This window comes from Ischnura elegans, chromosome 1 (genome assembly GCF_921293095.1).
Source record: "Ischnura elegans chromosome 1, ioIscEleg1.1, whole genome shotgun sequence".
NCBI classification, from domain to species: domain Eukaryota; kingdom Metazoa; phylum Arthropoda; class Insecta; order Odonata; family Coenagrionidae; genus Ischnura; species Ischnura elegans.
In genome coordinates, this window is record NC_060246.1 from 131,644,121 (window position 1) to 131,672,101 (window position 27,981).

At 38.0% G+C, this 27,981-nt stretch overlaps 2 protein-coding genes across 6 annotated transcripts in view; one reads left to right on the top strand and one right to left on the bottom strand.

Moving 5' to 3' along the window:
* The window catches only part of LOC124170044 (calcium-binding mitochondrial carrier protein Aralar1), a 79,950-nt gene extending 74,829 nt beyond the window's left edge, over positions 1-5,121 (top strand). For 4 of the 5 annotated variants that reach the window (XM_046548731.1, XM_046548747.1, XM_046548753.1 and 1 more), the window contains 2 exons: positions 3,004-3,094; positions 3,613-5,121. In XM_046548731.1, the coding sequence (XP_046404687.1) occupies positions 3,004-3,094; positions 3,613-3,784 (263 nt within the window). In that variant the 3' untranslated portion in view covers positions 3,785-5,121. The remainder of the gene's footprint in view (positions 1-3,003; positions 3,095-3,612) is intronic. The other variant, XM_046548739.1, reaches the window with a different exon arrangement.
* A 2,651-nt stretch (positions 5,122-7,772) lies between these two features.
* Positions 7,773-27,342, bottom strand: LOC124170074 (venom allergen 5-like). Its single transcript, XM_046548772.1, has 8 exons — positions 26,574-27,342; positions 21,546-21,654; positions 19,069-19,187; positions 12,086-12,164; positions 11,331-11,509; positions 11,133-11,233; positions 9,482-9,576; positions 7,773-8,234 (listed from the first exon to the last, which is right to left on the bottom strand). The coding sequence occupies exons 1-8, from the start codon at positions 26,610-26,612 to the stop codon at positions 8,131-8,133; spliced, it is 825 nt and encodes a 274-aa protein (XP_046404728.1). The 5' UTR covers positions 26,613-27,342; the 3' UTR covers positions 7,773-8,130.
* Between the last annotated feature and the right edge of the window lie 639 nt (positions 27,343-27,981).

Consider the following 27,981-nt stretch of genomic DNA (forward strand, 5'->3'; position numbering starts at 1 on the left):
GAAATATATGTCCTGTAGTTAAACCATCTCATTGAATTACATCAGTGTGTAATAAAGGTGAGACCCCTTGATTTCCTTATCTGCCTCAATGGATGTTCTGGCTGCTATTTATATATGTTTGAACATATTTCATTTGGCAAAAAAAGTTAGTTATGTAGTTTTTGGTTTACCTACTTGTTTAGTTTGGCCATGCTTTTTGGCCAAGATATCCAGGTAGCAATAAAAATCTTGGGTAAATGCTACAGTCAGCGTGCAAAACGTATAAAATCACTCCCGCACTTTAAGGGTTAAGTAGTGTTACCTCTTTGGGATGTCTCTCAGTGATCGAATCCATCCCAATATCAACCTATACACTCAGTGTCTTCAGATTTTTTAGTAGAAACAACTTGTATGGAATTCCTCTGTAACGTGCGCAGCCAAATATGTTTCTGAATTTCAATTTTAGAGGCTTGCCTTGTCAGGGGCGCAGCTAGGAATTAAGACTAGGGGGAGGTTTTAGGCACAATTAATAATAAGGTGTGTGGGGGTATTGCATACCTACAAGGGTAAGCAGGAGTTATGGGGGCCCTCCTCCAGAAAAATTTGAAGAATAATGGTTCGAAATGGCGAGTTTTACGGCTTTGTGAGGGATATTTGATTAATCCTAACACTATTCTATAAGTAATACTGATCCAATTAAGTAAAATGGATTAAACTTAAAAATTTCTCTGAGTGCTGGGGGGTTTTTATCCCCCAAACCCCCCCCCTCGCTGCGCCACTGTGCCTTGTACTCATCATGTTTTTTCTCTAAATGCTGCTCCTTTTGCCATTTTTACGCTCCCAATTTCTTGATTTTCTCATTTCAGTCTTTGTTGTTGCTCTGAGGATTATTGAGTGGTGTGTTAAGACACTTCGTATTTGTTTCTGGGAATGCACTTCACTGCTTCAAATGATGTACTTCCAATGAGTGGAAATGTTGTCCATTGCATTTTTCTTCTTTTACACGAGATTGATGATATGTGGGGCAGAGGACTTGATTCTCTCCTGTAGAACTTATCTATGTTCAAGGCTTTACAGATGTTAAAAAGGGGATCATATCATAGATGGATGGAGTCTCTAAACTCTTCTTTAGGAAAAGGGATATGGAGGGTTTTGTGAATTATGGCATTGATTGCTACCATTTTCTAGACTCTTGGATGGCAAGCATCTGACATTATGAAATGTTCCATGTTTGTAAGTTTGAGTTAAAATGATGATGAAAGGTGGCGTCTCAGGACTTATGAGTTCCCCAACTCTAGTAATTCTTCAAACTGCTCTGTAATTAAACAGGTCAATATAAGATCAGCCCATACCCCAAATTAATGATACCATGGCCCCATTCTTCATACATACTTACCTTCTCGGTTGCAGTGACTTTTAGTGGTCATTCATATTCTATTTCCTACCCTCTCCTCCCTGTTTGCCTGGTTCGAATTTTTTTGGCTCAAACAGACAGTAGTTATGCCCATGTCTAAGTAACAGATGCATTTCGTCCATCCCAAAGGTTAAGCTACATTCAACCAGAAAAAAGGGTTTTCCTTGTACAGGGAATTCATGCATACATGCGTAATGATTGTCTTGCATTATGATGAGCTAGGTCATATTGAGGGGTAGGGAGGCAAACTTGATGTCATTTTAACCTCTGCAAAGGGATTGATAGGCTAAGTTGGTCTTTGCGGTGTTCTTGACCACTATTTACTTAATAACAATCAATCAGTCACATGTGGTCAATGTAGGTCTGTCAGTAATTGAAACAATGGATGGTCTTTATTGTCTGACTTCAGTCACAGCTGATAATTTTTGAAGCCCTAAATTTGTGATGGGTCAGTCAGTTGTGATTGAAATGTGTGGTGAGTCAAGATCTATATTAATCTTTACTGATGTTGTTCACTGTCCCAAATTGTGCATGATCAATGAGCAATTGTTGCTTAAAAAATAGCGCAGCACTTTTTATTTCTTTTTTCAATTTAGCACTAAATTTCTTTTGTCAGTTTTAAGCTGATATAAGGAGTTAGGTAATATCAAATATACACAATCAGATTTTGGTAAAAATTTGTGTATTCTCTGCCCAGTTTTGTGATTTCTTATGAGGATTGATATCAAAAGGCCTTTATTGATGCCACGTCTTCGTTGATGTTGCTTCAATGGAATTACGTAAAAAGTATTTTCTTATACCTTGCCCTTACAGATATGTTGTATAAAGAGCCTATTTTTTTAATTCATTGAACATTATTTCAATATCCTTGAGCTCAGTGTATGGGATGATTTCCATCTGTAGAGCAGTTTTGTACGAATACAAGCATTTTACTGTTCTGTACTAGGTATAAACATTTCTGATTTACCAGCAAGTGCTATTTTTGGTTGTAACCTTAGTGAATTGTTGCTAAATTTGACATAGTCTCCTTTTTCAGTGTCCTTACTCTAGTGTCATCTTGTGTTTCTCACTTTAACCCATTCTATTCTTACTCTTTCGATTTGTTTAGCCACATTCACCAATTATTTTTTTTTGCTTCACTCCTTCTTTTCACAATATTTCAATCCCATCAAACTCGTTTTTAATCTTTTGTATTTCTTTCTTTCCATAATTATGAAATGCTTAGGTGCATATACTTATTTCAGACTTGGAGATAAACGGTGTGAAATAATGTGTGCATGAACTTTGATACCAGTACATCAGTATGCATACTTAAATTATTACACATTCTCTTCCCTGCTTATTCTCTTATATGCAGAGATCTATTATTGTTCTTGACTTGAAAAATATGATGGGCTATGAGTTTCTTTTTACTCTGTGAAATATTAGTTGAATCAGTGTATGGTGATTTATTCTATGTTAATATACACAGCTGTATTCAATCTCTCAATATTAGGAGTCAGCCAACTGCTGTTCATACTTCACATTTGATTATATACATTTATGAGAAAATTGTGTGTTTAGTTCAGTTTAAGAAAATTAAATCATTTTTGTTTATTCTTTTCTAATAGCTCGAGTGTTCAGATCATCTCCACAGTTTGGTGTCACCCTGTTAACGTACGAGATACTTCAGAGGTTATTTTATGTGGACTTTGGAGGATCGTAAGTTATTATTTCAGTTCTGTGTATCACCTTCTTTAAGTTCTTTAATAGTTAATGTTATTTAAACAACAATGAAGCTCTTATTCCAGTTTGCATCCTGGGATATGGTGCATCACTAATCACAGCTTGTGGTAAAATCCTATTTGGCTAATACCTAATTAACTTTTTTCCATGTGCACACATTGAAATGCACTTAAATATTTATTATTATTGCTTATAATTAGTTTATATGGATTCATTAAAAATATATGTTCAAATTTCGTATTTATGAATAAAAACTGGTAGCTGTAGATATCACGTTGTAGTTTGAAATGTTGCATGATGTGTCATTTCTTCATGATCTTTAAGTTGAATTTTTATGTTTACAATTTTTCAATGTCATGAGTTTTATTGATCCTTTTTTACTATTTCATGTTTTGTAAGAGTATTATTGCATAAGATTTCATTCATCTTACTCTCAGTTTAATTATAAAATACCTTCTGCAAATAATTTAAGACTGGCTTTGTTTATTGCATAGGCGTCCAACTGGTTCAGAGATGAATGTACCCGCGACAGGGGTGGCGGAAGAAATGAAATCAACAAATCCGGATCACATAGGAGGCTACCAAGTAGCCTTGCCTATTTTTGCTGGCATCGAGTCTAAGTTTGGGCTCTGCCTTCCAAGGTACAGAATGGCCAGCCCGTCATAAAAAAAATACTGAGAGAAACCAGTAGTGGTGATGGCTGGCAGATCATTGGCAGTTACGGTGTGTGGGGTTCTGAAGTGGAAATTGTACATAGAAGGGTGTTAGTTTTCTTAGTGAGAACTCTAAATTTCCCTCCCCATAGTGGATAGAAGAAAAATTGCTTTTCTTTGGCGTTGAGCAAGGGAAAGTGTCCGCGTGTCTCGAGTGATGGTGTTATGAGTGAGCTGTGCTGAAGTAGCCCTCTTGTCAGAAGGCAATGATGTCTTTCCTCAAGTGAAGGAGAGCTGGTCATTACTTAGTTATTCTCACAGATAGTGTTTCAGCTGTGTATGAGAAACAAATTACTAGATGAATGAATGGGATTGATTTGGCTGACAAATATTTCAGTCCATGCTTTCTAAGAAAGCACAGGAATGATTTGATGCTAAATCTGGATAGTGCCTGTATCTTGGAATGTTATCAATGTTGCTGTTGTATTTTGAAGAGAAGTTACTGAAAGCTGGTTTTAAAGTTTTGAGGTCTAAGGGAAATGTTTTTTCATCATTGCATAGGCCTCGAAACCAGCATTTTATTTTTGTCTGGTTAGCTTGTAACAGGTAAAAGCTTCTTAATCTTATTTTCAAGAGACAAAATTCATGCTGTTGCATACTAGGGTAATGAGTCCATGGTTTATTTTGATTTATACATTCACATGAGCATTTGGAAAGGTATGTAACTTATTTTCCAAGCACTGTCCTGGATCAAGAAGTAATGTGAAAACCATATTTTTTATTTTAATTGCTGTCTGGTATGCATGCAGGTCATGATATCACAAAGCACTTTTTCACAGCACTCTATCACTTCCTTATCAAAGGAAAATATCACAATATAATTATGTATTCTCTACAAGAACTGTGATGCTACAATTTGTAACCATTTTGTTGAGATCTTTTGAAATCAAGTAATACTTATTATTTATGACTCTTTAAAGTGAGTGTATCATGTGTGCAGAAGAAATGGATTGCTTCTAAAGGTTATCTATCTGGTTTTGGTCTTCTAAAATCTGTCAAATAGAGTCATTGCTTGCCACATGTTAGAGGCAGTATTTATATTGCAGTTCTCTATTTTTGAAGTTTTTAAATTATTCCATCCTATTTATCTTGCCAAGAAAAAAATGGTTGTTACATTTTTAAACTCTAGCTAAGGGAAACAACAATAAATTTCCTGGAATTTGCTAAAACTTGCATCACCCACTGCCCTAGGCTTTTTATGAGCAAGTGATGTCATTTGCTGTATTTATTTTCTCCTGTTATGAGCATTTAATGCATTTTGTTTGCATTAAAATATTTATAGCAATATTAGTCAAAGTTGTTATTATTTTAAGTCTCAATAATGTTGTTACCTATTTAACAGTGTAATAGCTTGTTTTAGAGCTTGTTTTACTGAAATCAAGTTTGATAGAGCTGGAAATTTCTGTTAATGGGGAAGGGAAGGTAATGCTTGGGCACAATCAGGGGGAGTGAGTGCTCAGAGCGATGCCACAATAGCAGAGAATTTTTTCCCTGAATGTGGCGGCTCAGTGTGAGTGCTCAGACATTTTTCGGAGCAGTCTTTTTAGCTACTACTTGCCTGAGTGCTGATTATTGGGAGCTCAAATATTAGCTCTATGTGGCCTATGGTGTGTTGCTAGATGATTCAAAAGCTCCTTTGTAGTGCCCACAGAACATTTTCCACTCAGGGAGGCTGAGAACATGCTATGTAGTGGTTTGCTCCTATGATGAATGGGAAGTCTGAGCATTCACTCATTCTGAATGCACCCATTGCTAACATTTGTTACTTTCACTCATGAAGGAGAGCATGATAGCTTATGTGTATAGTGTTTGGCCGTCTAGGGGCACTAGGTTCAAGTCCCAGGTAAAGCTCTTGGACATCCAAATCAAAAATCTTTGAAGTGCAAGGTGGCCCAGGGAGGGTAATTTTTCATCCTAAATTTGAGACATAGAAGACCATATTCCTACCCAAAAGAACAAATTATTGTATGTGGGAATAATGGAGAAATGTAATGTTGCTCTCCCTTGTGACCTACCTGAGATAGACTTTTCTCAGCAACCAGATTCCACCCTTAAGCTCTTCAGCAAGGGCAGATTAAGGTCGTTGGTTTGGGAGACGGGGGGGAGTTGGGGGGGGGGGGGGAGTTCATTACTTTCTGTGGCACCTTTGTGGTATGCAATACCTCTTGGTGATAATGAATCTAAGGTGTGATATGAGTAGACCAGTGACTATTAGATATTTGTCAAATTTTTCAGCATTGTTTTTGAGCTGCTTATGTATTAAACTTTCATTGGAGAGCCATCTTAAAGAATTCCATCTTTTCAATATTTACATATTTAGGGTAGTGTGGGGGTGGCTGCTTGAGAAAATTAAATTTTTAAAAAGAATTTTGTTTATTTCATCTGTTTATATCTACATAACACCTTTGTAGCCACTTGTAAGATGTTTGGCCAGGTAAGGAGTTTACTGCTGAGTCATGCTACAAATGGAGCAGCTAAGGATAGATGGGTCTGGTCCAGCTGAAGGAAAAAGGGACTGATGTCGCTCTTGAATTGAAGAAAAAGGAAATGGATAACTGAACCATTTATCGCCACCATAGAGATCTTCATAGCTGAATGAGAAAATGGTGCTTTCCCCCTTAGCATGGGGAACATAAATGACCTTCTTGAGATGCCAGGTAATTATTCAAATTAAATTTGTACCAGGAATGTGTACTGGAATTGAATGATTTTATTTGGATTAGATTTTGAGATAATCGAATTTGCTGGTCTAATATGTGCATAAATGTGTTTAACTTGAGTGGAAATGAACCACAGTTACATCAGCATGTGAAGTAAATGCCATGCTCTTTTCTTTTCCTTGGAATCTAACTTGCTAACTCAGAGCTCTTAGTCAAAAAATACTCCAAACCATAAAATAGTTTCAAGTGATACGATTGGGACTAAGAAAATTGGATTTTTAAAAGTCAGAATAAATTATTTGGGCAAAAAATTGCCTAGTATAGTACGAATAGTATTGCTGATAGGATGGTCCCCTGCATTTTTTTTGGATGTGTGATTCTCAACAGATTATTATGCTTTATGATGTTGCATGCTACTCACCTGCTTGAAGTGTTGAGTCCCGAACAATATTTATTTTAACCCCTTCGCGCCGAATTCCGCACCTGTGCGGCGAGGATTTTTTTTCCTCAACTACGAATGCCACACCAGTGCGTCCTGAATGTTCTTACCCTAACCAACGAATGCCGCGCCTGTGCGGCACAGGTCGAAAAAAGTGACCGTGGCGGACACAATAGACCCACGGACGCGGTCGCCCCTCACGATCCGCCTTAGCGCGAGCCCAGCCCCTTCTTCGGCCTCTCAGGTCGACCCTTTCCTATCCTCTCCACGCGGTCAACTACTGTTATTTGCAGTGTGTTTTCCAAAAAAATATTTGTTGCTTACTTTTGAAATCCAATGCTAGAAATGAATTCATCTTTTTTTGCTGACCACATGGAAATTTCAAACGAAATTCTAACGTTAATATCAACAGAGTTATAGAACAACTAGTAAATATACTAAATCCATCTATATAAACGTTAGAACTTTGTTTAAAATTTCTGCTCGCTCAGAAAAAAACACGAAATTCATTTTGAATTTAAAAAAATCGATACGAACAACAAGTATTTGCATATATTCTGCGTTAATAATTTAGCTAGTTGACCGTGGACTCGTGCTAGGAAGGGGCTTTTAATCCCTCTAGGGTCTGGGACAGAGGCCGAGGAAAAGGATCGGCGCCCCACCGAGTTGGGTCCAAAAATGTTACGGGAGGGACCCACTGCCTTTAGTCGACGTGGAAAAGCTTCGTACAGAGGAGTAAAGAAAACTTTCAAGAGACTCGTATTGAGGAAGAATTTCCTTCAACGAAGGTCCGGCTTGAAAGGGTTAATTTCTTTTTATTGCTAGGAAATGAGTCTCCATTTCATAATTTTTAATTTATTATTACAGATATCCTTTGTTGGGATTACATACTTAGACATATGTACATAAATATACAGAGGGAAATAATACACAAAGACTTACATAATTAAGCCATTAATCATTGTTTACAGTCATCCAAGCTGTATTCCACACAAGAAGGGATGAATAGCCTCATGATACCTCAAAATGTCTCTAATGTGATGATAACCTTTTTGAAGAAAGGGACTTGGATGTCGGGTTGTCCATGTTGTTATAACATCCACAGGAATTAAACTTTGAAGTTCACTACTTTTTGCACTTTTGAAAAGTACATACTGTAGTAAATTGAAATAATAGCAAAAGTTAATGATGCACATTCAGTCACCTGCCATAATAGTATGGCCTAGGGTAATACTGCTGCAGTGGGGCTGAGTAAGGACTAGACGCGGAACACACTGGACCTGGAGGATTTGACCCAGGTACCTCTGTTGAGAAAAAGGAGACATTGAAAATGGGGCATACTCATACTTTTGGAGAAATATTCACCTTCAGAAAAAACAGATGATGTGAGTAACTTTGCAAGAACTATATTCACATCAGTTCATCTTGAATTCAATATACTCATTACTAATAGGTCATGACTTGCATACAGCATAAATAGGTTACTTGAAGAGAGTGACGTGTTGCATGAATAAAGGAGCAAAAAGGTGAAGCTGGTATCTAAAACATATTCTTGAACATGTACGAGGTATATTAATAATTTATGAGGTGTATTAATTCTTTTCCTTCCATAATCGGTTTTATCCCAATGATGTGGTGGTGCATTAATATTTCCTCTAATAATTTTTTTACTCTGTAAACTCATTTAAAAAATATTACAATGACAATCTCAACAAAGAGTATCAATCAAACTTTAAAGGAACATGTCAAAAACTCTATTGATCCTTCTAAATATGTATTTAGAATAAAAATAAAAATTACACGAGAAACAGTGGTAAAAATAAAAAAATTCTGGTAACATCCACAGTTTTGAAATTTCAGGGAAATGAGTCATCAAAAGTCTGAACTTTTTACCCTGTTATCCTTAGAAGCAGACGTGACTACCATAATGGATATGTAATTCATTAAAGTGTGCCCTGTACTTCAGTATCACATGAATGAAGATAAATCTTTGTAGTCATTAAATAATTGTTACCTTAAGGCTTAACATGCTGATACTATATAAACATTACTCTATCATTCAATATGTTGCAGTGGTGGCTTTTCAGGTGAATATGTATTGAAATAGAGCTTTGATTGTCTATCATAATCATGGAGAAAGTACAAACAGATAAGAGGAATGGATTATATTTTTGTGATCATATTATTAGCAAACTTTACTGTGGTTTTTGTGTCATAAATTCTGGGCATCTGTTGCATATTTAAAAACTAGTTATATTGAGTAGGAACAGGATGATAGAGGAGGGTAGGATAGTGCTCGGGGGAATGATTTGGGAAGTGATTGGCAGATAATCCAATGGCTGGTTAATGGAGAGGTGTAGTCATGGCTCTACAATGATTGGGTTACACTAGTTGTTGAATCTTTTCAAATCTGATTAAAGCAAAAGAAATCCATAAACCTTAATGTGTTATACATTTATAATGGAGCAGAATAAACTAAAAATATATTCATCAAAAAATAATAAGAAGTTAACAAAAAATTATCAGGATTAAATTGACGAAGGAAAATTACCGCATAGTCCTGAGTATGACCTTGATGGGTATAATCCAAATGAAGAACAGCTCGGTGGTCCCATTTGATAAAGTTGCCCTCCAACAACGTTGCCCCTAGAAAGGAAAAAAAGTTTAATGTTTACAAGAGAGATAGTTAAATGTCAGGACCAAAAATATACCAATTTATTATGCTTATTACCGACAGTATCGAATGTTTTCATAAATGTGTTGTATACAGCATCCGCGAGGGCCAATCCTCGCCGTGGATGAATAAAGATAAAGATAAAGACATTAACCTTTATAACCAATTTTTCCTATCTTCCCACTGGTGGGCAACATAGGTATATCTTGGTGGGCAACAATTAATCTTTAAATATATTGAGAGTTGATAATCCATCTCCTTGCGCGTGGAGTAGTGGCTTAAAACTCATGTTGCTTACCCCTCTTAAAGGAGCAGATATTCCTTTCATACATTTTTAATAATTCATAACTGTATTTACATATAAAAGTGTGCTAATTGATGCCTATCACTCAAATTAAAAAACTTTGATACCTCACCAGCACTGACTGATTAATGGTGGGATTTCATCCTTTTCCCCTCTAAACTTGGTGATGAATTTAATTTTCAGTGTACCTTTCAGTTCAATGAGCCCCACTGCAGGGAAGAAAAATTATCATTATCTTTCATTTGGTGAGGAGTAATTTCAATAATTTTCTTGGAATAAAAATTCTTTTTTAAGTTTCTCTGATGCTTATGTAGTGGATTATTTTTGACAACAATATAAACAGAACATGAACAGAATTTTATGGTAGAGTAAGTGTTCCTTGGTACAGAGGCGCACAAATCTCACCAATATTAGTGACCCCACTCTTCCATTCCCTCGTGGCATAATGGCTGTCCAGTTCCTACGTAATGTGTCTCAACCCTCAAACCTATAATCTGAACCTATTACAGCATGTGATCAGGGTCAATTCTTTGAAGTCTCAGATACGCAGTATCAATTTTTGCAAGCTTGAAAGCAGGAATGTCAGAAATGACATATTTTAAGATTCTTTATTTTTTATTGAAACCAAATTTCTTGTGGTGATCCTAAAGATTTTATAATTTTACAATCAGGAATGCCTCAGATAAATAAATCAAGAGTAAAATTAAGGACAACTTCATTGGTATAAGAGCTAGGATTTTCTCAATCACTTGGTTGTGATTTTTATTTTTTGTTCAACACATGATTTTTATCCGCTGGTATTAAAAAATTACCTTATTTATTGATTTTTCTTAATGAGACATTTTCCATAATTATTACCTAGGCTGGGAAAGACACAGTAAAATTGAGACACATAATTTAAAAAAATTTTGGTGACACTACCACCATCCTCAGAGTAGGAATGATATTATATTTATTTTTATTATATTATATATAGTATATATAAGAAAAGTTGTTTCATTAACATGGATCATTATTTTTTTTTTGCTTAAGCAAAAATCAAGTTTGTTGCCAGATTTTTGTTTTGCATCTGCTTGCACTAGCTACAGTGTCAGCTAAAAATAGACCTTTGACCTGTTAGCTTTTACCAATGAAACGTTAAAAGAATTGAAAGAAATAATGTAAAAACATATTGAGAATCTGTGAATCCAGAATTTGAGTTAAATAGAATTAAAAAGTACTTACGCAGGTCCATAATTGCAAACATAGAACTTTGTGTATCCTTTTTGAGGATCCAGGTAATAGCTATATCCACAGCCAACCAAGTAAGTGTCACCCCATACCAACTGCAATGAGAGATTAGAATGATTGGAGGCAATTGTTATTTTGATAAATGTGCAGGGGTATTCTATTTTTTATACTTGGAGTTGTTTTTGATGGTACCTGTGAATAATGTCCTGTGCTGTGGCTAAATTGATATTGCCTTACACTGCTGCTTGGAAAATAAGATACTTCTGCAAACCAATCACTGATGCATTTGCGAAAATCAGGTCCTGTACCTGATGGACTTGGGTGACTATATGTCCAAGTGGCTGCAATATTTTCTCCCACTCTGAATCTCCCTGGAAATATAGTTAAAATATTTATGAGAAAAAAGTGGAAAATGAGTGTATGAACTATTTGAGTACAAAGTACGTAGCTATTTGGAGACTCGCTAAGATATTTTGGGGCCATGCTCTTTTCAATGTTTCCCTTCTCACTGGTGAAAAAAGCTCCAACACACTTAACAGTGCTTCAATGATAAATGTGCTCTGGCTAAAATATGAAGGGCTCCATGTTCTGTATATGGGTATTCTGGATGCTTATGTGCTATGAAAGGTTATTCCACCCTATTTTTTTAAAGTAATTAATTCAATTTTAAAAGCTTTTTTTTCTGGAAGTATACATTTCATATTTTCAAAGATAATAGTTCCTGATTTTTGTAAAATCGTGATTATTCATTCTAGGGAGTGGAGGCAAAGGGGAAACTTGCTCCCCTCTCAAGACCAATGGTCTCCATATACCAACTCTACGATGGAGGATTCCGTATCTATGCAGCCACCTTAACAGTGCAACATACCAGGATGCAACTCTCTTTCCATGAGTCATTCAAAGTTCCTTGGTCATACATAGGCTAAAAAGAATATTGCAATACTCACCACTTCTTGGAGAATTATGCGAAATTCGTCCTTGGTTGGCCCAATTTTGTGCTATCCGTGCAAGCTCTTCATCCCACACCTAGAGGAGAAAACATATCAAGTAAGCTTAGAATTCTTTACACCCATTACGTGAAGCACAAATTCTACTCTCAAGAGTGGTAATAAACTATAAATAAAAATAAACTTAAAGTACGTGATATATTATTTTGTGATTTCCTAAAATTATCTTCTTCCTTGCATACCTAAGGGTAAATAGTCAGGTTTTCTGAAGTCAGATATTTCATTTACTCAAGATTTCCATTCCAAGTAGGTAGCTGAAAAAATGAACTCACTGGGTGAAGAGGTGACCATAAAATTTCCTTTGCAGTGGAAACAGGAATCATATTTATTTCTTGATCGGAATGGGAATTGGAATGGTTTGATTGAAAAGGGCCAAGGAATCGACGTGAACATCAAATGAAAAATTCTTAATATATGTTGTTGCTATGTATGCTTCTGAGATGTTGCCTTCTCATTTGGAGCTCGGTACGACCATATCGTTAATTCATTCTGCAGTCATAACCGTAGACAGTGGCATAGCCAGGAATTTGAAATGGGGGGGGGGGGGTTTACCGAAGATTTTGGGGCTCTTCCATCGTGTATGGAGAAAAAACCCCAGGGCCGTAAAATTTTGGAATTTTTGATGCTGAAAACGTGACTTTTAAGACTAAAAACAGTAATTTTGTACGAATATTGATTAAAGATAAAATATATAAACTTTTTGGCATCTCTTTTCAAGGCTCCAGGGGGGTTGTGACCTGGAAACCTACCTCCCCCCCGTGGCTACGCCACTGACCGTAGATAGTTTCGTCAATGCTAAGCAATTATTTATATCTGTGGCACTCATTTAACCAATATTGCAGTGAACAGCTCTACTACTAGGTATCGCACATAAATAAAAAGCAATTTTCAGATCGAGCCAACAATGAAAAATAACTTTTCATTAAAATTTAAGAAAAATTATTTTATTTGAATTAAACTATACATCACGCTCAAAAATGCGGGTCTTTATTGAAGTAGTATATTTGGCAGCCGTAAACAGCATTCGGAAGTCGCGCTTATAAACAAATGAGTATCGACTTAGCGCTGTGGCGCTGTTTCAAGAGAATGGGGGCTGTTAAAATTACGGATGGGAGTGGAATTATTTTACATAAGGTTTTGAATAATCATGTGTGGTCAAGTTCACCACTGCTAAAAACAGTTATTATTTGCGCCAGTATATCCGTGTAATTATTCCGTCACGACACTTTATTTGAAATGATTATTTTTTATTTAGTTTTTTTAGTTATACTTTAACTATAAATAACGGTCTAACCTCGTGTTACAAAGTGAAGTCTTGGAAATATAATAGTATATTTTCCTTCCTTAACCACCGTCCAATAGTTACGAAACTTCGATTTAGTTTGGCTATAAATCTGATTGTATTCATCAGATCGGTAGCTGTGAGTTGGTCTGTTACGTCAGTTTTACTTACTAACCCCTTAATGTGAAAGTACGGGATAAATAGTCGTTGTTAAACCATGAAAAGATAGCCTGCCGTTCACTTATTAAGTAAAGATTGTTCGCACGGTGGATAACGGAGGTGGGCGTGTTCATACAAATGTGCGTCTCCGTGCACGTGCGACGTTAAATGATAGCTTTGAGCCGAAGTCTATGGAATTCTGCCCAGTACTTCTAAATACTCATTGCAGTTACTAATTCCATATATTCAGCTGGAAGCAGAGGTGAATATATTGGTTGCTGCTCACTGTTTTCTCGTGAACGGCTTTTCTTTGTGATAACAGGAGGCGCTCAATCGGTTGAAGGCAATTTGTTGTGGTGATCCACACTGCACCTCTGCATCGAAGCTGCGCTGACGTATCGAGCCCGTTGAATTGTCTTTAGACGATTTTTTAAATCCTCTTATATTCTAATGACTATGCTAAAGGAGACCAACCGCGGAATTGATTGAAATTTCAATTTAGGTGGAGTCTGATGGCTATTGTACTCAGTAGGGGCGCAGCTAGGAATTAAGGCTGTAGGGGGGTTAGGTGCAACTAATACCGGGGTGTGTGGGGGCATGGAATACCCACCAGGATAAGCGGTAGGTGCGAGATTAATAAATAGCGGAATTTTAAGATAAATGGTTCAAAATGGTGAGTTTTACGGCTTTCTGAGGGATATTTAATTAATCCTTACACTATTATATTAGCAATTTCAATCCAATTATGTAAAATGGATTAAAGTTAAAATTTCTCTGAGTTCTGGGGGGGGGGGGTTTATCCCCCAAAACCCCCCCTCGCTGCGCCACTGGTACTCAGATCGTAATTTGAAGGCCATATGCTCCAATTTTAACCGCGGGCGACTTCGTAACCTAATGAAGTAAGCTAAGGGGATTATGGGAAATTGCATTCAGCGGAAGCTGACGCCAGGGGATATACTGGCGTATCCGTTGCGCTTTCGGTTCCTGTTGACTTCGGTAACTCTTATAATCGGAAGATAATCTGGGGTTGGTGCCCCTGTTCGCGCCCAGCCCCTCTGGCTATGGGTATGTTGATGATGAAATGATAACGTCTTCTATTCATGATAATGAAAATTATGTGTGCTAAGTTGACTGTTAAACTGAAGATCTGTTGCTAGCTCGTTTCTTCACGGTTGCGTCGAGCCGTCCCTCACGCTGCGGGTGTCGGTAGAGCAGCTTGACGGGTGGTGTATCCTCCGCCACAGTATTGGGCAAGGCACCGGTCAATAGGACCCTATGATATCTGAGGGTAAATGGGCCCAAGGTATAAAAAGCGGTGTTGTCCCGCGAACATAGAGCATTTTTGTTTTGGTGAGGCTCTCGTCGAGTGTTTGACGCTGAAAGTGCTGCTCCTGAGAGACGGACATGCGGCACCTTCTTGAAGACCACAGCTACCTCCGCTGCCAAGGTAGTACCCAAACTACGGACCCGAACTCTCTACCCTCCCTTATATCTCGTGTCTGATTTCTTTCCTTGATCCGATTCGCAATTCGGGGGGAGGGATTCATTAACGACCGTTATTTTTTTTGTCAATGAATTATATTTGTTTTTCTATCGATTTTCCTTTCTATTTTAGGATTGCTTTGCTATTTCCACCGATGAGTTCGTTTCATGGGAGACGTGGCTCTGTTTAGGTGTTTTAATTTTGTTCATGTTATTTCATAACTTAAAATCTTTTCGCTTCCAAAGGTGTAATGCGTGTGGTTGGGATATGAAGTGGGGCGTAATGAAGAAAATGGCAATTTTACTCAAGGGAAAACGTCTCGTTGAGAACATGCCCTTCCATTTGTGGAAAAATACGCGTTTATTGAAAGCGCCAGTCCTTTTCTATCCGAAGCACTCGACAAACTAAAAGAAATATCTGAATAAGCAAGACCGTCTCTGTTATCACAATTGGCGGTTTAGGCGTAAGCATTTATCAAAAATCTTTTACACACCCACATCTCATTTTCAAATATTTAACCAGATTTAACCAGTCGTATTAGGTTTCCAATTATAAAAATTACATAGATCTCCACATCATTAAAAAGTTTTTAAGTGTGTGAGATTCATAATTTGAACGTAATGGGGAAAATTAAACCCTTAAAGGCCTTTACTTTGTAGAATTCCATTATATGGTTGGAAGAAAATTACTTTGCTTTTCTACAAAACACACACTTTATTGCCGACTAGTTTCGGTACACTATACTTTCAGTCTTGAAAATGGTAAATTGTACCGAAACTAGTCGGCAATAAAGTGTGTGTTTTGTAGAAAAGCAAAGTAATTTTCTTCCAACCATATAATGGAATTCTACAAAGTAAAGGCCTCAACAATTCAGTGCAAAATTAAACCCCTATGATAAAGAGTTGTTGGTAGTTTAAAAAAAGTTTTAACTAATTCGTAAGGTAAACGATAATGGTGATGTCCTGATATTTTTAATTATGTGTGACGCGCATTTTGGCGAAACAATAATTTCCGCTTTGTCACCGTTGCGAAAAGGGATGTCCTTCAAGCAATGTAAATTGTATGAAAACCTATACCTACTGTATTCATAAATGCGATAAAGTTTGATTTTAGAGTTTAAAATCGTTTTAAACATTTAAACGCGCCAAGAGTGATGTACGAAATGATTTAAACTGTTGAAGCGCGGCATGTGTGTTTTGAAGAAGTAATTTTCGTGAAGTATGCCAATTACTGAATGACGTCATGTTTCGGGAAATGATTCCATATGCCTTCCAAGTTTGCTAAGCCAACCAGCTGATTAAGATTAAGTGTACCTTCAATATTAGGCTAATCAGATGTAATTTTAGGTTTATTTATAAATTTACATAAACATGATGGTGACATTGATACTTTGAAATGACATTCTCTCTTCCTTCCCCTCATGCAGCATGCTCAGAAAAAAATCGTATAAAGTTTTTAATTGAATTGCGAAATTGTTATTTAAGTTTCACGATTTTCTTATGCCATTAGTGTGACCGATTGCTCTTTTTCTAGAAGTGATATTATAAAGGGCCTGTTAGCAAACATACGAATTATCAATGTGGTCTGCGTGTTGGCTTGGAGAGCCTAGCTTCCGCATTCCGAATTCCGATCCAGGTGGATTTTTTTGCATGGCAAGTCGTTTTAAGTACAGTAAGCTCGAAAATTATTCACTGATTTAACTTTGCTGTCAGTTTTACAATCGTTCCTGAAATTAGGTTTAAATCAAGGAAGAGCAACCAAGAGCTGAGTCAGTCTGCCGAGAAAATATCTTATGATTCTAATAATGTAAATAAGATGCCATGCCGTATCAGTTGGTATTTGGTAACATTTCATCGGATCCTAGTTAGGATTGTGGATGTTGAGCGGCGAAGGTAATTTCCTTTTGATAATTCATTATAGTTTACATTTTCTGACCGAGACCCCTAATAATTTTGATTTCTTTTCCTTGTGCCAATGGTTTATTGATGACTCTTTTCCAAGACCCCTCACTTCGCCTCTATTTGTGTAGGGCACAGTGAAAGATGTCTTGATTTATTAGATAGATAAAGTTTGTATGTGTTTTGTTTTTTTCAATGCTTATTGTTATCCAGATAAGCGCCATGCTGAGACCTTGGTTAAATTGATAACAGTGATTATTGGAGTACATTCCCTCCTTTCGTTCTTACGGCTACTGTGAAATTAAACCGGAATTCGAATCAAGGACGTAAGACCTTCCAGATTGTCTGTTTTAGGCTATCTGAATCGGTTTGAAACATATCTTTTAGCCCCTGAAGGCATGCCTTTAAAAATACTAATTTGCTAGGCGATGCCAAAGGGCGGTTCAAATTTATCCGTTTTTGAACTCAGCGGCATTTGACAGGTAATATTAATTATTTTGATTCACTATTTCAATCCATGATAAAAAGACAAAGTGTCATTTCCACACTATTTAATTTAACACTCAACGACCGACCATGGTTTCAACATTTTGTGTTTCAACACACCTTGAAAGTGACACTAACAAGTTGTAAGTTTTGAAACTATGGTCGGTCGTTAAGTGCTAAATCAAATAGTGCGGAAATTACTATTTGTGTTTTTATCATGAATATAGCAAACTTCCACAAAATCAAGCCTGAAACGATTTTATGCACTCTTTCGATTTTAGCTCTATTAACTAATATTTGATTATCTCGAAAGAGTCTTTAAAGATATTTTACCCAAAATTCTTTGGCTCGCTGAATGCAAAGCGAAATTGTTGTCGATTTTTTTAAAGAAGGGAAGACTGTATGCTTATAAAGTTTTCAGTTCGATTCACTTCATTTCTGAACTCTTGCAGGGTAGTTATTGCCATGATATGACATTGGAACGCAATTTTCTTCCATCCTCTGCGGAACATCACGAAGTTATCATTACAAAAATCCTTTCAAGTTTTATTCACACGCTATATGTATTGAAACCGCATTTTATTTTATGAGTTGCATTGCCTGTATACTGAATCGGATATTCTTCGAGGTAATAATTTTAAAATTTTATGCATCTGCCAAATAATTGAATGAAATACCACAGGGCTGCTATTAAAATAAACTAGAAATTACTATCATCGAATTTAGAAAGAATTCCCAAGTCGATTTGTACCAACAGCCATGAGATAATATTTGAGTGACACTACATACTAGGAATTGCCGTTATTAATGTATCATTTTTATTGCCATTAATGCAGTCACAGTGCCCCTCAAATATTATCAAACTACTTTTGGAGCCTAACCTTAGAACAGCTAGTATTGAGAAAAATTGCCAATTTTAAAGAGGAAATCGTTTTGAAATGTAAAACATCGAAGTGGAATGGAACACACCCTCATTTGGATCGATCGGTCATTAATATTCTCGTAAGGAAAGGTACCCCAGTGTCGCCATTAGATCGCGTTCAAACTTCGTATTGTGAAAGCTGAAATTTCTCAGGATAACTGTTCTTGTTGTTGCGTCGAATTGGCCTTATTTTTCGAGATATTATCGAAAGGAAGAACTAGTCAAATGCATAGATCTACGCAACTATACCGCAATATAATTGCAACATAGCCCTGTTACATTTACGGAGACTCTTCTTCCCTTGCTATTCTAGAGGTAGAGTGCGGATGTTGCCATTTTATTGCGGTATTTTTGAGCAAAAACAATCATCTCTTAAAATTTCATTTTCTTTCACACTGAGAAGTTTAACCACTATTTGATGGTTATGGTGACACTTGGGTATCTTCTCTTGTCAGATGAAGCATGGGTGAGTCAAGGCTCGATGTTTCTATTTTTGAGTTTGGAGTTCACGATTAATTGTGTTTATGTAAATATGTTTAAATATATTTTCTCCACTCGTTTTTTCACGAGCGTGTTCATAGTCAGAAGGTGATTAGAGTTTTTGATGGCTGTGGTGGATTCTATAGAACTCTATAAAGTTGAAATTATTTTGAGTAGCATGACTGAAAGTCATTCTTCAGAGTTTTGTCTTACCATTTCTTTCATGTTAGATGCCGGTGGTTGTCCAGGAACTTGGCCGTTAGCCACCCTCTGTCTCATTTGATTATGCATGCTCACAATTAGCTGCTTGTCCCCGCAGCTCAGCTGATTGCCTGCAGAAAGATCGAGAACAGCATGTAATGATGGGAGAGGACAACGTTGTGAAGTGAACATCCTAAAAATAATGGCTAAGATTTGAACGTGTTTGTATGCGGTTCTTTCTCCTTGGAAGAGTGACCTTGTACGAGGAAGGTTCGCTAGGCTTCAGGTTTTTCCAACCCGCTCTCGTTAATGTAGAGTTTGCAATTATTATATGCTTCCATAGTAGTGGCCATTTTTTACATTATTTGATAAAGGCCGAGCAATATTTTAATCCTTCCTCTTATCACCTAGATCGCAATTGTCTGTTGGTGCGATTGTACGAGACGTTAAAAGACACATTGCCTCTGCTCGAACGGTCTGATTTCATGTCACATCTCTTGAATTAGACTTACGCTTCCCTCTTTAAATCTTTTGGGTAGAGGGAATATATGTATATATTTGTATATAGCCTATTGAATCTCAATGATGAACACTTTATGTATACTTTATATTTCATAATTTCTTAGTTTAAAAGCTCATATTTGCAATATTGGGGAATAATTGGTCTGGGCTTTATAAACCTTTGAAATTTTAAGATGTATTCATTCAGGTTCGAAAATGTATGCATCTTAAAATGAAGATGTATACATTTAATGCGTCTAAAATCGAAAAAAAAACTGCAGTGAAGGATCAGAATAACAAGAAAATGAAATTCTACGAACGATTGCGGCAGTGAAATGGATCATACATTGAAAAAAAAGCTATAAAATATTATTCTCAAGGCTAAGTAGAGTTGAATTTATGTACCGACTTAAATTATTTTTTCGTCTTCTTTCCTTTGAAGATACTAGTCAATCGCTAGGGGTCTGGCTTCATTCTTGAAATTACGCTTGTAAAATTTACGGTTTGGTACTTCAAGAAAAAATTATTTGATATTTATTGGAGCCAAAGACGTTTGGTGCATGGTCAACTGGGACAATTACCCCCTTAGGGTTTCTTCTTTCTTGAAGAATACTTTGGAGATTGAAAAAATCCAAATGTTGGCACTTATCCAGGCTTAAAAAAGTCGGTGCTTCGATTCTTGGTCCTGGTGAATTCTTGTTCTTATGAAATTTACTTGAAGGTTTACTGTGCAATGTAACAAGTAGCTTCCATTATTCATTAACTCCTAAAAAAGAGTTGTCTGATTTAAAATGAATTAGCGCTAACTACACCGTTGTTATTTAGCATCCTGCGCCTAGGTTTCGTGCATTACTTACTACTACCACAGGCACTATTGTCGAAGTGTTTGTATCGCTGGAGAGGACTTCTTAATTGTCTCTGTCTGGAATGTAACATTATAATTAACTTTAGGGTTTAGATTAAGCATTTAAAAGTATTTTCTTATTAAATTTCTCCAGTCGCTTTTCATTTCGAGCAGTTAGTCATTAGTTTAACGATTGTTCAATACGTTGCTTTTTTACTCTAGGCTCAGTTAATCTTAGTTAATCCTGACGAAATAGGCGATTCTGCAAAGCCCGATAATTTGCGAATAAATTTTCTATGAAACCTACTCTTAGTTGTTTGTATTTCCTTCCATATATGTTTCCTCGAAATCAACGGTATATATCAGAGGTTATTGCTGCGGAAAAGCTGTTGACTGATGGGACTCGGGAAATATTTTTGCGCTGAATATCGAGCTCGTGTGAAAATCGTAGAGTTGTCTAATGGATTTGTGTGACTGATTGATTTCGACTGAAAATCGGGAAATAGTGACGTCCGTATTAGGGGAGAAATATTTTCCGAGAAGTTCTTCTTTTGAAATAATTTTCAATTGCGTGGGATTCCGACTTGATAATTTGAGTTTCTGAGCATGGAATAATACGTTTGAATTCCATGAAAAAGAAGAGAATTTAAATATTTATGATACGCTCTCCTTGCAAGTATGATGAGGCTGTGTATTTATGTACTTTTACTTTATTCAACGCTGTGTGTAGATTGGAAGAGGAGTTAATGTAACCGACGACGCTTTGAATATCTGGTGTTTCTTCGAATAGAATAGTATATGATGACTCGATTATTACAGATGAATTTCCTCTCATGTTTCCTGTTTTTCTGCTCATTATTCCCAGAATTTTGGGTAAATTAAATGTCCCACTTGGCTTCAGTTGGGAAACTGTTTATAGCTGGTGTCTGGTGTTAAATATTTTCAGTTAAACAGTAGCGATGGACAAACTATTGATCAATACTACTTCCTTCAATTCATGAAATGGATTTTGTATTTACAAACACTAAGATCAGTGTTTCCTCGCAGAATTAACTGTATGTATCGTAAACTTAATGAAAAGAGAGGGAGAGAGAGGAGAGAGAGAAGGAGAGAGAGAGTAGTTTTGTAAACACGTCATACTTACTCAGTAAGGAAATTCCGCCGTAAGCCCACACTGGCGAGGACAACACACTTAAGAGCAGGAGAAGAAGCAGGCCTTTCAAGGTTGGCATCATGCCTGCTGATGATGAAATCTAAGATTGAATGGAAGAGATAAAAATATAACTTAATTCTATTTAGAATGTTGGATTAAAAAATAGAGCTCCTTAATTTATAGAATGATATGGGATTTAAGGAACACTTCATTCTAATTAGCCTAAATATTTATTGCCATAACATGCAATTGCTTCTTTCCATCTCCTTTATAATGAGTGGTTGGATGATAAGAGTTACCGCAATAAATTACAAAGCCAAGTTCAGTGTCTATGGTTTTGTGAGGTTGAATGAGCTCTGCTGTACCACTTAAAATTAACGAGGATAGCAATTATGAAGCAGCAACTTAATAAAACAGCTCTTGAACGTAATTAGCACGTAGGAAATGTATCGATCAATCTTTCCTCCGCTTCAATTTAGGATATTGAAACGTTGAATGAAACTTTTATTATGACACGAGATTCATTAATGAAATGAATAGAACCACCAAAATGTTTTGAGAGCTTTCCCGAGGCCTTTTAAGTTTACAAGTGGTTTCCCAGGCAGTATTGACGACGTTCGACGTCTCGACGTTCGTAGGGAGCTACCACTGAGGAGATTCGTGCAATTCAATATTTCACCAAGATTTGAAACATCATCCTTCATCCACCTTCAAACCATCTTTCATCCACCTTCATCTTCTTCTTCTTCATCCACCCCACTGACCCAATCCCAAGAAACTGTTTTCGGAAGACTAGAGACAGTTACAGAATGCCGCAACTTGAACTACCTTCGGCGTAACTTGCACTAAATTTAGATAATTAATCAGTGATTGATAAACAGCTTCCACAATAACTTTTTCGTAATTTATATATTAACCATATGACCCATGAGCAATAGGCACCGGTGTGAGAAAATTAACTTACTAGTATCGACCTCAGATAATTTTTTACTTCTGCGATGGCAATACTCTCTCTTTGAGTGGCTCTTCGGGTTTGGTTTAGTGATTTTTGAGTTAGGGTCGTAGGAAAAAAATGAAAATTAATATCTAAGCTATTTTGAAAAAGAGATTAAGGTCTTTGCTGGTCAAACCTGTGGTGAGACAACCTTTTATTTTAATGATTAAAAACGAACAAAACTTTGTTTTAATCCACCAATTTATTCATGCGGTACTACTAGTTTCGACGCAGCGGGGTCATTCTCAGGTGCGCCGCTGCGTCGAAACTAGTAGTACCGCATAAATAAATTGGTGGATTAAAACAAAGTTTTGTTCGTTGTTATTCATTGAAATGAACTTCCACAAAGTTGAGCCTGTAACTATAGAGATTAACCTTTTATTTTGTTAGCCATGAATCCCCTTAGAGCCCCTATACAGTATTTCAAGAGTTTTGTTACCGTTTGGGCAAGAAGCTATAGTCATGCCTTTTTGACTTCTATTTCCGAGATGATATCATACTTATTCGTTGGTTCAATCTTGTTAAGCCTTATCTGGTCGTATTTTAAATTCATCTGCATTGATGTGGAAATTTGAAAGGTAGTGAAGACTTACCAGATGTTGATATATACGTGCATTTGGAGATAATTTCTTCACATTTACTCTTAATTCCTGCTGAACACTTAACTTGGATGCCTTTTTCGTACATTTTATTCACCAATAATTATTTATGATCTATAATAATTCAATGACGTATTTGATTAGTTAAATATCTAACGTTCCGTTTATGCGTCCAAAAGACTACATTTGACTTCGTAAATAAATCTTCGCGGATTTAATTATACCGGATGCCTTTATGAACTTTTATTTTACTACATTCGTTACCATTTCCTGGTGGAACCAATATGGGTGTATCATGTTTTAGTCGGTGGATTCTTCTTTGTTAAAGCCCTGAATTTTCGCGCAGAAGTTCTGGATTTAAATAAAAGATTAATTATTAAAAATGCACCAGGTTGCACTTCACCTTTTCAAATTTGTATGTTCGCATATAGATCGGAATAGAAGCTGTCGAATTATTTTAGGTGGCAAAAAACGAGCTATTGACATTTATAGATAACACGTAAGGTAATGAGGTATCAAGCATAAAAATTCCAAGCAGTCAAAAATTTCAGTCCAAAAGAAAGTTTAACTACAAATCAGAATTTGGCTATTGGGGCAAAGAGAGGGATATTTGGATAGATTAATCACTATCGCCTTTTCTGCCATTTTTCACATCACAATTCTATGCACATTATTCTCAATGGTGCGGGAGGTAATGAGGTATCAAGCTCCATTCCCGCACCATTGAGAATAATGTGCATAGAATTGTGATGTGAAAAATGGCAGAAAAGGCGATAGTGATTAATCTATCCAAATATCCCTCTCTTTGCCCCAATAGCCAAATTCTGATTTGTAGTTAAACTTTCTTTTTGACTGAAATTTTTGACTGCTTGGAATTTTTATGCTTGATACTTCATTAATTTGTGACTTCTTAATGATTTTGCCATCATATATAGAAAAGTACGTCCTCCGATCGGCTCGCTAAACTATCAGGTCATCATGGAAATGAAAGAATAAACTTTTTAAGGCTCACTAATGTATTTGAAAAGCACGACCTGGGTTTCCTAACATGAGTAACTGAAGATGCAACCATGTCTCAAAACCTGGGGAGTGCTCTTAAATATATTAATGTATTATAGTTTATATAAAGTATTAGTGAGCCTTAAAAAGTTTATTATTTCATTACTTTTCATTAATGGAAAGGTCTCACAATGCGAAGTCTGAAATCATTTGTTATATCAGGTCGTAGTTCATTGATTAAGGGAACGATAATTTCGGATATGGGTTTCTTTGCCTCCGATGCCTTCGGCTGCCGGCGGAGCATGGCCATCGCTGCTTTGCGACCTTCGACTGCTGGCGTGACAAATAAGGGAGTGAATTCGAGACTCATCCCGGTCGTCTGGTGCGGCGAGTGCAGCAGTATTCGCCTTCGAGGGCGATGCTTTGGGGAAGAGGATCGTCTCGGGGACCGGTTTTACCGATTCGCGAACCGGAGCGCGCCCCTTCCTCGTGGGTCGCGATCCTCATCTGTTTCGAGCGCTCTTTCCACCGCCCCCACCAGCGGGGGGCCCGCGTCGAACCAACTCCTCAATCCTCGAAGGACACCGGGTGGAAGAAGAAGAAGACCCGACCTTTCTCCCTCCAGTCTTCTCTTGTTTTTTCTTCCCCTCGCCTCGGCCTCTCCTATCCGTCTAGCGCGCTCGTTCGCCCGCTCACTCTCCGGATTTCTCGGACGCTCCGCGGGCACTCCTCTGCCCTGATCTTTCCGCCCAGCATCTTCGGTGACCCGCGAGGTGTATTCTTCCAAGGTCCGGCTCGCGAGGAGGTCGGTGCGTGGGCTTCGTGCCCTCAGGGGAGAAAGCTCTTAATTCTCGAGCTGCGATGCCTTCGGTGAAGACTTCGAGTGTGTTTTGTTTACTGCGGGCTGGGGATGTTTCGTGCGACGTTTTTGCAAAAGGCGCTCGCGTTTTCGTTAAGCCCAGGAAAGTTTTGTGTGGTCCACGTGTAATACTTTTAATTGTCTATGAGAATACTGACTGGCGCTCACATAAATGGGTAATGTGCGATGACCCTGAAATGACATTCACATTTCTTTTATGATAACGGAAGTGGAAATGGAAATGGATTTTTCATCACTTTTATAAGAACTGAAATCATTTAGTGTCACAGGAACTCGCTAGGTATATCTATCTCTGACCTCATTTTTTCGGAAAGTTAAATAGTACCGGGCGTGAAGTAACAAAAAATACACTGAGAATAAATATTTTTACGCGCAATAAGGTGAAGGATAAATTCCCTCCTCGCTGAGTAATTGTCGTTTCTCTTCGAAATACTCGTAAATCTTAGGAAGCACTGCACTAAACGTTAAGAAGGGCTCTTCATTATTTCACCGATTAGTCAATATCAAGAGTCCACGGTAATTATTCTTCCAAACCACTCAATATTTCCTTGAGGCCTTGTGTCAACACTATCAGCAAGCGGAGATACGTCGACCTAAGGTGGCAAAGAATCCATATCTTTCTTGCGTTGTGTCCACATTAAAGCCCGCTGAAGGTATTTGGTTCGTTGGAGGAACCTATATTGCACTGAAATTATCGAAAAAATATCATATTTTTTGTAGTCCACCCACGATTTCTATATTCGTAACATGGTAGACATAATTTAAATGTAAATAATTTGAGTAAAAAAATGTGACGCTTATATTGAGAAGCTTTCTGCATTTATTTTCACTTTTTCCTAGCAATTTTTGGTAGAAAGTCTCAAAGCTGGTCGAAAAACGTTGGGAAGAATCTAGGAAAGTATTAACAATAAAATAGACTGATTGGCGCGCGTCTACGATCGTCTTTTCAACTTGATGCTGTAATTAAATTGTAATCGACACTCTTCGATCGCTTTTTGAATCAATATATTTTCCCTCTCATGCCGTCTTAATCTACCTCAATGGAACTAGTAAGTTGTTACATTAATGAAGTTGTAGTTAAATTGCCCTCTATATAACCAATAACGTGTTAATGAGATACCAAAGTGGTCATTTTCCATTACTTATCATCTCCTTTAATTTTAGCTTTTTAGCTTCCGAGGAGGCATCTGGATAAGGAAACCGGTTGGGGGTGTCCGGCCAATTTTTCTTTTTTGGTAATCGGTCATCTATTTCACTCTAGAGAGGTTCAAGATCCTAACAGCAAGAAGCATGCGGATGCGTGTGAACTTGAATATCGCGTGAAACGCGAATCAATTCTTTTGGGGCTAAAGGTTTTTACCATTTCGAAACTTACATGAATGTGGAATTATACGTGATATATCAAACTTGAAGTTACCCGGGATCCACTGGCTTCTGAATTAGTCTCCAAACAATTGAACTCTCAACTCCCATCCTGTTATTCCGAGTAGATTCACTACGAGTGCAGACCCTGTCGGAATTACTACCTTTCCTCGTCGCACCCTTACCTGATTCAGCCAGGGTCTCATCCCGGGGGCTCCGTCCATCGGCTGCCACGCGATATCCTTCTCCTCCGCGGTGCGGTCTTCCTCCGAGGATGCGGCGTCGTTGGGGCTCTGAGGACCTCTCGCTGCAAGTGGGGTCGACCGTGGGTTCGGTGCACTTTCTGCTGCTTGTTTCGTCCACCCTTGATGCGGTGGACTGGGCGAGGGTTCGTCGCACTTGGAGTTCGCGGCTGCCGGAGGACCTCTTCAGGGAGGAGAAACCATTAGCGACCGGAAGGTTGCGGGGGAGGCTTATCCCTCTGTAGTACTAAGTGGTGCTCGTGGCTCGCGCCTTATATACGCACCTCACACCCTCCCAACGGAAGCGTGGATCGGAGTGCTCCCGCGAGTGGCGGAGCCCTCCTGCGTTCGGAGGGGCGGGCGTGGTGGGGGTAGATAGCGGGGGCTGAAGGGGATGGGGGCTGCAGAAGAGGCAAGGGGGGAGGGGAGGGTGGTCGAAGAAGCAATGCACGAGGAGGAAGATGATCTGCAGTGATGTTGAGCACTACTTGCCGTCGGTCATCCTCCGCAACCTGGGCGGCTTTGGTCCCGCCACCTCTTCCTTTGAATCACCCGCCTCCGCCTTTGTCCTCCCCCTTGGGTAGTCTCGCCGAATCCTTTCGATGATTCCGCCGAGCGTTCGAATCTGCCCGCCGGTGTTCTTCCGCCGAGTGACCAAAGTTGAATGAGAGACGTCTCTGGGACACCGAGAGGGTGCTCCGTCAGACCTTGGCTTCTGCTGCCGTTCGACGGAGGCGGCGGCGGCGGCGGAGGAGGGGGAAAGCCCCCGGGGGCGCAGGGAGCGGCGTCGGCGGCGCTCGCCTCCTTCCTTGGTGGTGTGGCCGACGAGAAAGCGATGGCCACCGCTGGTGGCATACGGAGCGCTCCTTGTCTCGAGAAAAGGGCCTCGTTCACGTCCCACAGCCCAAAATGACAGAGTGCTCATCCTTGTTCCGCAGAGGAAAATCTTCCGGGTGTGTTTTAGAATGAGTAAGGCCTCGAGCCACGATCTCCGTTCGTTTTTATTTATTTTTTTTTCGCTGTGACATTTATCATTCTGCTGAGCCATGATGATCTGACCGACATCCTTTTTATAGAAGCGGTTTGAAATAATTATATTTTGCGATCTTAGGTCTTAATTGTGTGGCGAATCGTGATATGCTGAGAGATACAAGTACCGCTGACCTAAAATGTTTGGTACCGCCTTCAATAAATATTTATGAAAATTGCGTGATAAAATTCCGAGTTCACTTGGAACGTTATTCAAACATAGCGCACTCGACATATGCAGTATTGAGAATGATTCGCAATCTAATAGGTTATTATTGTCAACGTAGAATTCCTAAATACTAATAAGGAATAGTAATTTATA